At 35.8% G+C, this 12,652-nt stretch overlaps 1 protein-coding gene across 6 annotated transcripts in view; it reads left to right on the top strand.

The window, feature by feature from the left end:
* LOC106662765 (serine/threonine-protein kinase minibrain) overlaps positions 1 to 12,652 on the top strand; it is a 96,100-nt gene that overhangs the window by 53,137 nt on the left and 30,311 nt on the right. For all 6 annotated transcript variants that reach the window (XM_024225313.1, XM_014387056.2, XM_024225309.1 and 3 more), the window contains one exon: positions 724 to 902. In XM_024225313.1, coding sequence (XP_024081081.1) covers positions 724 to 902 — 179 coding nt within the window. The remainder of the gene's footprint in view (positions 1 to 723; positions 903 to 12,652) is intronic.

Below are 12,652 nucleotides of genomic sequence, written 5' to 3'. Positions count from 1 at the left end.
ACAATTTACAAGACAATACTTAAAACTAATCTAGGCGGACTGGAACTGTGGTTTCTTCTTTCCAATATCCAAAAAATACAGTCCTTCCAATCCTATGTACTCCGAGTCATAGTCAATGCTCCTTATTCGTCCCTTCACAATGACCTCACAATCCCTTTCATGCAAAATATAATTCCCAAAATATTTCCATAATAAACTTCTCTCAGCCCAATCGAGATGCTCATCTTTATCCAATAGAAACCACCCCTATAATCCCACCAGACGACTATCAAACGAGGAGTTCTTGCGTAGTTGGGAGAACAACAATGGTTGTTAACTCCTGTCAAGACACATGATTCATGTCATTTGTAAATTTAACTCATTGCATGTTGTAAATAATGTTACAGATCGTAAGAAATAATATTAACTTAATAAATTAGGAAAACATTATAGTTTTTCGGAAAACATTGTTATTCAGATAGTTTTATCAATTCATAAATATAAACAGTAACCTATCACGTAAGATGGTGATGAAAAACGTCTCAAAGACACCTATGATAGAGACGTTAGGTAAACATTGAACATGAGATTTGTAACTAGTAGTCATCCTTTAGGATGGATTTTGTACTTGCAGTCCTCACTTACTTACTATATAATTCTATACTGGAAAACAATATCGATTTAATTCAATAAAATAGTAATTAAATCAATGAAATTACCTAATTGTTGTATTGTAATTTTCAGGTGGGAGTGATATGGGGCCTCTGTACGGCCGGTTGGTCGCTCTCGAACAGCTCGACACCAGCGGGCCGAACATCGAGGAAATGCAAGCCAGGATCCCAACCCATTTCAGGGATGCGGCCTCTGCCCCTCTTCGAAAGCTATCTGTCGACCTAATCAAGACCTACAAGCATATCAACGAGGTAACAGATGAATTTTAACAATTTCCTATTTTCCTGTATCAATCCTGTACATTACCGTGTATCATAAATGTTCCATTTTGTTTTGTCCGTTGTTACGTCCGTTCTTCCTTGTATGAACATTTATATTTTAGTTTCCAAGCTCTAAAAAAATAAGTTGATAAACGGTTTTATTTAATTAAATCCATTTCTAGATACGGTTTCATTGTTTAACATAAATAGAGACCGGATTTTCTTACAGTAAAAATATGCCATAAAATATGCATTTTGAAAGCCCTGAAATATGCAATGATATGCAGAAAACAAGTTTTTATTTTATTTTATAGTAACTAGATATTAAAACTTTAAAACTAAAAATAATTAAAATTCACAAGTATTTAGAGCCCCCCCCCCGACTACGAGGTTATTTGAACCCTCTGGGTGACGGTATTTTTGGAAAAAAAAGCCCATTTGTAAGTATGTCAGATTCGAATGCAGGGCCGCTGGATTCGAACCCGAGACCTTTACTTTACAATGATGAGCTCCGTGTCAACGCCTAAACCGACAGGACCTTGTTGCGGCCACCGACGCCCCCTAGAGTTTATTTACATTTAATAAGAATAATTTCTCACTTTACATAATAAAAACGTATATTTTTCTAATTGAGTACAATTAATGTTAATAAACAAGTACTTCTAAATTCACTTAAAATTTGCGAGAATATTGAATGTAAGAACTAAGAAGGGGTTTTATATTCTTTTGTCGGTATTGATAGAATCTCTTCGGCCTGTTTCAGTTTCACTTTTCGTCAATTTTTTTTTTTACAGATTTTTTTTATAACCCCCCCCCACCGAAAACCAATATAATATTTTAAATATTTTGGGCGATAAATGCAATTTTAGGTAAAAATTCTTCAAATATGCAAAAATAGGCTCTATAAAATTTAACCTACGGCTTCCTAAATACATGATTCGGATAGATAATTGATTTCCTCAGTCGTATGTGGTGGCAAGCAAAATATGGGACTTCATAAAAATCCAGTCTCTAAACATAAGTAACATTATTAAATCATTAATTAATTAATTTCTTTTTAGACAAGGTTTTGGTCGAAATTAAAAAGTTAGTGTCAGTTGAAAAAAAATGGCAAAAAGGGAAAATTCGAAAGAATGTAGGTTGAGATGGGGAATTGGTGTGGGGTGGGTCGAAGTCTCGATATCTCAAGTGGTTAGAGCAGCGGCGTACTTAGCCGAAGGTCGTTGGTTCGAATCCCGCTTGTGACCCTAACTTTTTCTTTTCAGCAGAAACCTTACATAAAAAGATTAATTAATTGAAATAAGTAACACTATTTGTATTCATATTCTATCATTCATACTTGCGTGTACAGTTCATGAAATATCCCTTCAAACTGTTCTACTGTATGGATTGCAATTTTTATTTGCGTAGAATTTTTTCCTAGTGTTGTAAGACGCAAAATACAAAATTTTGTCTTTTTTTTCTCTTTCTCATTTTTTCGAGTTTTTGCCGCGGCCAAATCGGGGCCTTATCAAAGGTAATAGGAGATAGTCCGGGTGCTAAGGGGTATATTATGCAGACCATATTGCCAATATAGCTGCGGGGCTATCGTTCTGGCATTCAAGACACGCACGACAACCACTTCCCTCTTCATTCCTCGGTCTTCCATTTCTCACCGCATCTTTCTCATTATTTGTGGATGAGAAGTCCCTACCCTTAAAGATTAGTCTTGTACTGGTCGGTCGTAATGGCTCGGCCATCAGTAAATAATTCATGATCCACAGGGAGAATACCGACAAAATATTTTCGTATTACCGTTTCATAGTAGTGTGCTCAAAAATCATTAAAAACCGTATGTTACTTAATTACATATGTATGATTAATACAACCTTTAAAAGTCGAATATAAATTTGTAACGAATAAAAATCGTACATCTTCGAATTCCCCCCCACTTTACATGAAAGCAGTATTTTTTGCCATTAATAAACAAAAATATCCGTGCTAAAAATAAAATAACGCCAAGAATCAATGTTAAATTAACTATGCTCTTTGGAGAGAAATTTTGCACTTTCACAGGATTTTAAATAAACTTAATTCAGTACTAAATGAGGATTTATTTTTATCATATTGTTTCAGTCTGGATAACCTAGTATTTTTTTACAAACGCCTTCAATAATGAATTAAGTTACATATTCATAATTGCATTTTACCTTAGGTTTGAAGTGCGTAATGTACAAGTCTTCTTAATCTTCTTAAGTGAGTGCGAACTTGTTTTGTATTCCAAGACAAAGAAGTGATTTTCTCGCAGAAATTATTATCATAGGATTCGTCCAAATTGAATCGATTATTTTCAAGCTCTTGATGTTATTAGAATAGCATAGTACTATCGTTATGGCTTGTAATTTGATTCAGTTTAGAATAAGTGATGTATAAACATTTTGTTCTAATGCCGAACACGTTGTGAGAATATTTGAATGTTTATGTATAACTATTGTCTGTCTAATCTTGGAATATTTTCTTTTTATGTTAATACTTACAGTAAATGTCGGTACGTGACTGGGTGCTTACATTCTGTTCTCGGTTGGAATTTGTACTGATTTCTTTTTCAAACAACCCCCTCACTATCAACACTTTGCTCGGCCAATATAAATTCCACAGCCTCGGCGAATGCCTTTCACGGATTTGTTCAATCCACATTCAGCGTTAAAATATATAAATGGCTGAACTTTTTCAGAACATGGGATTTTATTTTTATTTGCTTTTGCTCTCTCTCTCTCTCTCTCTCTCTCACTCTCACTCTCACACTCACACTCTCTCTCACTGAGAGAGTTAATGAACAAGTGTGAGATAGTGGATAATTGAGAGAGAAAAAGAGAGAGAGAATGAGCGAGTGAGAAATAGTGAATAAATGAGAGAAAGTGAGTAAGTGAATGATAGAGTGAGTGAAAGAAAGAAAGAAAGAGAGAGAGAGATAATGAGTGAGAAAAATATTAAACAAGTGAGAGATAGTAAATAAATGAGAAAGGGAGAGAGAGTGAAAGAAAGATAGAATGAGTGAGAGAAATAGTGAACAAGAGAAAGAGAGTGAGTGACAGAGAATGGGTGAGATAGATAGTGAAAAAGAGAAAGGGAGTGAGTGAGATAGATAGTGAACAAGTGAGAGAGAATGAGTGAGTGAACGAGAGAGAATGAGTGAGATAAATAAGGGGAGTGGGAGGGAGAGAGAGAGAGAGAGATGGTTTTGTAGTTTTTTTGTTTTTTTCCCTTATGGTCTAGCATATTGGCCAAATCTCAATTGTTTTGTAGTTAAAACATCCTCCTCTGCCCAAGTATGGCGTCGTTTGGGCCAATTTATAAAATTTCGCTTATCTTTTAGCCTCCATTTCGACGTTTTTCGATTTCGGGCCGAATCAACCGTCGTTGCGATGAATTAAAAGATAAATCTATCGTGTTGGTAACAGAAGGGGAATGAAAAATTAATTATTCGAAAAAGCGGCATCTGAGAAATGCACCACACGCATGGGTAACTCATACCACTTCTTACCCATTTTGATCCTTTGAAAATAAAATTAAAAAAAAAAAAAAACTAAAATATTTACATTGACGTAGTAACGAAGGAAATTTTTTTCTCCATGTAATTTTAAATATGTACAAAGATTAAATGAGTGTCTATTCCAAGTTGACTTTTATAAGATAAGGTGGTAAGTTTATATTGACCTGCGAGTGACAGCTATCCTTCTCAGTAAGATTGTGGTGGCGGGAGTCACGTACCCAACGACTGGCCCCGTCGCCTCATACACAAGTCCATTTTTATTGACTACACTCTTTATTACATTTCAGACACGTTGTCTAGTCCCACTTCCATGTCGACTTGTACAATGTAAAACTTGCCCCATCCCTGGAAAAAAAATCGGATGTTCAGTGGTAATTGAAACTATATTTTCACCCATCTTGTTAACTCTTCAAAAAACTTGAAATGTTTTTTTTTTTTTTTTTTAACAAATTCAGTGATGAACGTTTCTAAAATTTATTGGAATTCCATGCATTATAATTTTTTTCTGAACCTCACGGCTTTACGAACGTTTCGGCATTCTGCCATCTTCATTTTTGGTTTTCTGTTTTTATTTGTTGTTAAGATAGTTATCGATAAATGTATCTGAAGAACGTTGATGTCCGAAGTCTCCTAAAAGCTGGACTACGTGGACCAGGATGATTCCCTTGCAGACATAATTCCTATTTAAGCCAATAAACACAGAATAAAGCTGAAGTTATATCTTGTAGATCGTTCAACCCAGGTTTATTACTTTGGAAAAACATTTAACCATACAATTATTGTTGAAAGAAATTGAAAGAGATACATATTTAATCAGCTTGTTCTGTCCATTCTCACTGCGGGTCTTTCTTAACCGCAGTCCTCAAGAGAAAATCTCAGACAATCTCACAAATATAAAATTACTCCCAGAAGCCTTATCTAATATTTATCTTCTGATTGATGTCATCATTCATGTAAATGATATTCAAACTTTTTCAGTGGCATTTTTTAAATATCATTGTTCTTAAATTTGATCTTTTTACTCTGGTTCACATAATAATTTAATCAAAATTTATGCATACAACTTCTTAGTAGAGTATGGAATTGTCGATTCTTCTCTATGAAATTAGTTTTATTTTGAGAGAAAAACAACTGTTTCGCATTGTTTGTTTTTCTTTTCCCATACTTTCTTTAGATTAATGAAAGAATATCCAATTTCATAGGAGCAACGGTTTATAGGCGCTCATCATAAGGTAAAGGTCTCGGGTTCGAATCCAGCGGCCCTGCATTCGAACCCGACATACTTACCAATGGGCTTTATTCGAAAACACCGGCACCCTGACGGTTCTTTCATATGACCTCTGCTGTAGCAGGAAAAATATCCATTTTCACTGATTTTGAAGGGAAAATAAATTCTTTCCACCTAAACTGCGATGATAACCAACACCCAAACCTTTTACTTTCTGGTACGTATAATCCTTAATTTTTTTTTTGTTACGAAAAACCCCTAGCAAATAACAAAATGAAAGCGCTGGTCAGTCGTGTGAATAATTATTCTGATGGCAAAATAAAGCTTGTCAATGCTGAATATTCAGTCATTGTAAAAAATTCGCGTTTACAGCCCAAATATACTATCCGTTTGAACAAGGCAAGTAAATATGTGGGACTGGCCAAAGTAATTCCGATATTTAGAACTCTGGAATTGACAATGTGAACTTAGACCAGCGGGTTTAACTTTGTAAATCTCGAGGATTTGTTATTACCAGATTTTCTATTAAAAAACTGAGAAAAAGAAATAGGGCCGGCAAGCATCTACATACAAATAGGCATAGTTGGTCGAGCTCTAAATCCAAAGGGAAGTTCAGCCCGGCTCGTAGCCAGTATACTCTCGGCCCATTCCCCTTGTTACAAAGAGTAACAACGAAACTCGGAGTGAATCATCCAAAACATTAATTAGCTTTAATTTCTCCCACCTTGTTTTTCTTATTAACCAAAGCACGTTTTACTAAGCTGCTTTGTATAATACAACATCCTGGACTAATTTGCATTAGGCTTTATCATAAAAGAATACTATAAGAGCTTAAAGGACAGAAACAATATTTATAATGTTTGGAGGAGTAATAAGCACATTTTTAAAGCATGATTAAACATACTTGAGCTTGACGCGACGCACCGTGAAATGGCGACCATTTTTAAAGTGAAAGTTAAACTGGAAATTTCAAAGGACTTCAAAGACAACGTCGCTGCTTAATTAATCCGTTGCAGAGGGCTCCATTCACATTCGCTTAAAAATTTTCTTTCAACATTTATTTCTAAACTAAGAATTCTATGAGGATTCTTAACAAGACACTTGCCTACATCTGAAGAAAATTGGTATAACCCAACAAACTACGTGTAGATTCTGCAAAGAAGCATCAACACACCTACTAACAAAATGTGGCTCATTAGGGAAGTACACTTCGGTCTTTCAAGAGGAAATACATGCCATGAAAAATCTTACAAAAGGTTACACTGACAAAAATATCCTCATAAGATCTGATAGCCAAGCAGCCAATAAAGCATTAGCATGTAAAAGAACTACATCAAAATTAGTCAGTGAATGCGTCCAAAACCTGGTGAAACACAACAACCTGATGATACCTTGGGTGCCAGGGCACAGAGGAATTTTGGGTAACGAGTAAGGAGACAGACTGGCCAGAGGAGGATCTGGAAGAATAGGCCCCGAACCTTGGGATAACAAAAACTAATATAGAATCCTCCATCGCAGAATTGATCCAAACAAACAAAAGGAGAAGTGGAAAACTCTAGCGGTGCTAGACAGTAAACTTATGATGAAGCAACCCTTATCAAGACTGGCAAATCACTGCTGCAATTGAAGACGGCCAAACTCAGAGGAATGGTAGGTCTACTAACCGGTCAATGGCATCTGAGAAAACATCTACATAACATGGGCATATACAACGAAGATCCCATCTGCAGATTATGCAATGAGCAGGAGGAAACAGCCACCCATATCATCTTCGAATGCGAAGCAACATCTCAATGGAGATTCAACCTAACATACGAAAAAACGTAGGGAATGAAATTGTAACACCGGCAGTCAATGACCTGATACTTCTAACTATTTCACTGAACTAAGGAACTAGGAAGGTACAATAAGCCAGAAGGCTGCAGTGCCTGGGGAGTACAAACCCTGCTTCATAGTATCCTTATCACCATATCATACAAACTGTGGCGCCACATTTGGCCGCAGGAGTAAGCGTTTTGGGATGCACATCATAACCATAGAAGAAATTCCACTGCTGAAACCGGACCAACTAGCCAAATTCCTACTACTAGGACACCCCAGTATAGAAGGCTAGATTAGCTCTCAAAGTGCGCAGTACATTACACATTGAACATTACATCATTTTCCAAGTCTTAGAGGTCACCTCCTGGAGGACGAAGACCAATCCTGATTTTGCGTAAATTTGAAATCTTTCAATTCCGGCTTACTCCAATTCATTAACTTAATTGTAATCATATCTTTTAATCTCCGACATGAACAGGAATGCATAATTAATAATAATCCTTTAAGTAATATCACTATTATAAACCTTTCCTAATCATTTCAAGTCGGGCGACTGGTACTACACTATGAGGAATATCCATGTGTAGAATATCCATCCATTAATCCTCTCTGATCATCTATTGCGTCAATTGCGTTTGAGCATTTCGAAATCTTCAGCGAATGGTTTGTCTTATCGGAAACGACCAGTCTGAGAAGCACAGACTTAATCTCGCAATTTTATTTATGACCTGTTAAGTCCTGCTAGTCGCAAAGCACAGTTTTGACTACAATAATCATTTCTGTGGTCCAATAACAAAATTATATTCTCTATGACTTTTAGTGACTTATTCCGTGCTGTTTTAATTCCCTTTGTTTTTGGTCATAGGAAACTTTTCATCAAAACAAGTTACTTTCAAACGGTAGTGCTTTAGTTGTTCCCTTTGCTAACATTGTATAGTCGCCCTTAAAAAATAAAAACGTGTACGACGAGGGTGTAGGTAGATAATAGAACGGATGCTCAGCCCTTGCATTTTGGTTTTAAAGATGGTTGAAAAAAAGAGGGAGATAAAAAAACAAATTTGGATAAAACGTAAAATTCATTTGGGATCAATGAGTAATGACGGTACTCGAGGGTGAGGCGCGTGGGGGCTTCGGCCTCTTTATGCAATTACAGCCGTGGGATTTGGTGACTCGGTTTCACTCTTTCAATCTCATTCCCTTTCCCGCAATGAAAAAAACAAGGGGGAGAACGACTGGACACAGATATAAATCTAACTGAGAGGTGGTATAAATTCATTTTTAGTCCTCCCTACTTTCCCCTTAACTGAGAGAGTACAAAAAGAAAAAGAAAGAAAGGGAAGATTTACAAGAGTGTGCTTCCCTGGCAAACTCGCCGTTTACCCACAATTCGACTTGACTCTTGTACTTTGTTTTCGAGGGTTGTCCAATATCTCTTCCGAGAGTCAGACCTCAGATTGGATCCCATTCCGCCTCTTCTTTCCATTATAATATTAAAGGTGTACTCAATGGATATAGTCCGGCCCTCTAATCGTGTAAGATTCACTCAGTGAGCTGGTAAACAGCTTTTGTTGTTGTAACATCATGATGTATAAACCCAGCCTCACTCATAAGATTGTTTTTTTATTGTGGTTTGCGGGGTGATAAACCTATTGAAGGATGGTTACCCATCATCCTGGTCTGCACGTTCCCCGCTGATTTTTGTTAATTTAGACACGTTTCCGCATTTAGCCGTCTTTTCAGTGTTTGCATGACTCCACAGAAACCATATATATCACTCTCTCTCTCTCTCTCTCTCACTCTGTCTCTATCTCTCACTCTCTCACTCAATCTCTCTATCTCTCTCTCTCTCTTTCTTTCTTTCTGTCTTTCTCTTTTTATAAAAATGGCCTNATATATATATCCCTCTGTCTTTGTGTTTGTTTATATTCCTCTATCAATATCTATTTCCGTCTGTTTTTGTTTCTTTTTGTACTGTTTTTTTTGTGACAATTAATGTGATCTGTAGTTGGTTCTCTCACGTATTACTTTATTTTTGTTTATTCATTATGTAAAATCACTTAGCTTAATGAATTGCTTTTCCAAATTTGCTAAATTTGGAGCTGCCCTAGGGGGCAATTGGGCAAGAAAGGGTTAACTGGGCTTTCTGTAACAGACTCAAAAACGAATATAAAATAAAAGAACGTTGTTTTAAAAGGATTTCAAATACATGTGCATAATAAACTAATAAAATAACTGAATAAATAAAAGCGAGAGAACTATATGACAAAGGTTCGTTAAATAGTAATAACGAAATGTCACTCCGAATTTGTTTAAACCTGTTTTAAATTTCATGTTTCGTCTCGATTTGTTTTAAATGGATTTTAGGAAAAATGTGCAGCTTTGAACAAGAACCGTGGAATAGTCCGACCAAATCGAAACGCAAAGAAAATCCGCTTGTTCGACGTTAAGAATACAATTGAGACAATCAAAAGCGTCAGTTTTACTACAAAAGAGCATTAGCACATTAAAACGGGGAGGAACAAAGAAGTGAGATGTTCAGAGAGCTAGACAATAATACCCCCTTAACCCTTGCTTGGAAACTTGGTAACAAACTAAAGTCGCAATATCACTCACTTCATTAAAGCACAAAGTGGGTTAATTTAACAAAATGCTTTCCGTTGTGGATATTTGTGATTTGTGACATGTTAAACGATTATATTCGATTCTTCATGCACGTCCATTGATTCTTAGACGTCTTCTCGTTTCGTTCCCTAAAATTTGTCCTCTCGCTATTCAGTGTCGAATGCGATTTGCCATACCTGAGTTGGCTGAATTAATGTGTTTTAATCCACGTTTTTGACACATTTAAACAACACATGTCAACAAACAGAACTTCTCCGGCTTAGTACTAAACGTACCCTCAGTCGTAGCGTTGTCTCAGCTCCTCTCAAGTATGAAGATGTATCGTTTCTGATAATGAAAAGTCCAAAACATTTGCGGAACGTCTTTTCCTAACGTATCCCTTTAGATCTAAGGGATAGCACACCTAAACCATTTACATCAAAACAAGTCTCACAAGAAATTCCACAGCTTCCTAAAAAAATCACCTCATCACGAACAGCTGAAGTTCTCCAAGAACTACTCAAAAAAGCTGTTGTATTTCTGACTTATTAATTTAATGAAATATTACGCACCACAGAATTTCTCATACAACGGAAACTCTCACATATTAAAATGATCCCAAACCAAATAAAAATTTAACATTGCCTTCGTCTTATCGACCCATTGGTTTGTTAACCGTTCCTTGTAAATTATTCGAAAAATTAATTCACAAAAGAATCATCTATATTGTGGCTTCCAGCAACATTTGAACAGACCATCAATTTTGCTTTCGGGCTCATCATTGCTTTACTCATCAACATCGCAGAGTTTCAGATTAGATTACCTAATGCCCAGAACTGACTGGAGTGTTTTTAGATGTTTCTCAGGCATTCGGTAAAAAGTGGCATGAGGGACAGCTATACCGATTTTTCCCTCAGACCTATTATCTTTACACAGTCATACCTCAAGGAGAAATTTTTCTCAGTAAACCAAGGATCGGAGGCTTCTGAAGTAAAGTTGTTCCACTACTAGATTCGATGTTTACACAATTTTTACTTTTGACATGCCCACAAATCAGAATGTACCGTCATATTAACAAGTCACCTCTTGTACACAAACTTCCTTTATGTTACAAAACCACATGTCAACAATTGAAAAATGGAGCATTCTTTGGAAAATAAAGTTCAACACCTCAAAGTTACACTCCACCGTGACTTGTCCCAGTATATATTTATACAACGGACCTGTTCCTCAATCCGACAAAATTAATTATTTATGACTTGCTTGAAGACGAACTTTGGAATCCGCGCACACGATTAAAATACCGACACTTAACAAACGATTTAAAATGCTTTATTACCCACGTAACCTATAATCAAAATTATCATTCAAATCAAAACTTTCGACATACTCAAACCTATTTACGTGCCAGCTTTAGGGATCGGCCAGGTACTCGAATATTAATAGTAGTGTGTGGTGTTTAGTGACCGTTAGCTAATGATTATTCGGAGATCGTGAGATGCGGTCTGGTGTGACGTAGGTTTTAGAAAAACGTTTTCTTTATCGTGCCAACGTTTCGATCTTTATTGAGATCATCTTCAGGGTTCAACAAAGATCGAAACGTTGGCACGATAAAGAAAATGTTTTTCTAAAACTTAAGTCACACCAGACCGCATCTCACGATGTCCGAATAATCATTAATAGTAGTAATAATAACAATAATAATGGTAAATTCGTTTTATTAATGTTCATAATACAAAACATCTTTGTGTGTTACAAACTACATATTACAAATACCAAACTACATGGACTTTGTCCGTCAGTAGAAGTGAATGACTCAGATGAGTTAAAAAAAATAGAAGTACAAAGTTCTTACCTAAAAGTTAAATTGTTTAATTAAATTTTCCCCGTTGTTACCATCCGAATAATTTATAAATTCTTCCCACTACAATTTTTCTTTTTTGAATCACCTTTTGCAGTAGTATTTTAAGAATGGAATTTTTAATTGCTATGAAGTGGTACATGTTTCCTATATTTCACAAGGTACAACTTCTGCCGATCCTGAGATCTACCTACTGACTAATTAAGTTGCAATAATTCAACCTTAATCTTAAATATTGTAGCCATAATATCTACAGTTTGACTTGCAATTATGACCGCCAAGTTGAAGAACATTTAACGTTTTACATATGTCGAGCTCGAATGCAGGGTCGCTGGCATTTTTTTCCCTTAGCAATTTACTTTTTTTAAAAACTTTTTTAGACAAAGAATCAATTATTGAACGTTAAAAAACATGACTCTTTGATTAATATATAAAAATATATACAGATCAAGTTATACTATAAGTGGGTGGAATTTTTTACGTTTGGGTGTATTTCGACATGGTAATATTGTTTGAGTTCATCATTATGAAAATTATCATGATACAAAAAAGTGTTGGGTTTTGGGCAATAATGATATTTGGTCGTGTACGGTCACGGTCCGTTAGTTCATTATTATGTGGGTTATTAATTACGGTGTGTAGTCAGTTCGTTAGTAGCAGGAAACAAAAATTTTGAACAAACAAGTGTGGTATCAGAG

This window comes from Cimex lectularius, unplaced genomic scaffold (assembly GCF_000648675.2).
Source record: "Cimex lectularius strain Harlan isolate CLEC.00 unplaced genomic scaffold, Clec_2.1 scaffold45, whole genome shotgun sequence".
Taxonomy (NCBI): Eukaryota; Metazoa; Arthropoda; class Insecta; order Hemiptera; family Cimicidae; genus Cimex; species Cimex lectularius.
The sequence above is the reverse complement of the archived record's forward strand: the minus strand, read 5'-3'. Positions and strand labels throughout refer to the sequence as shown.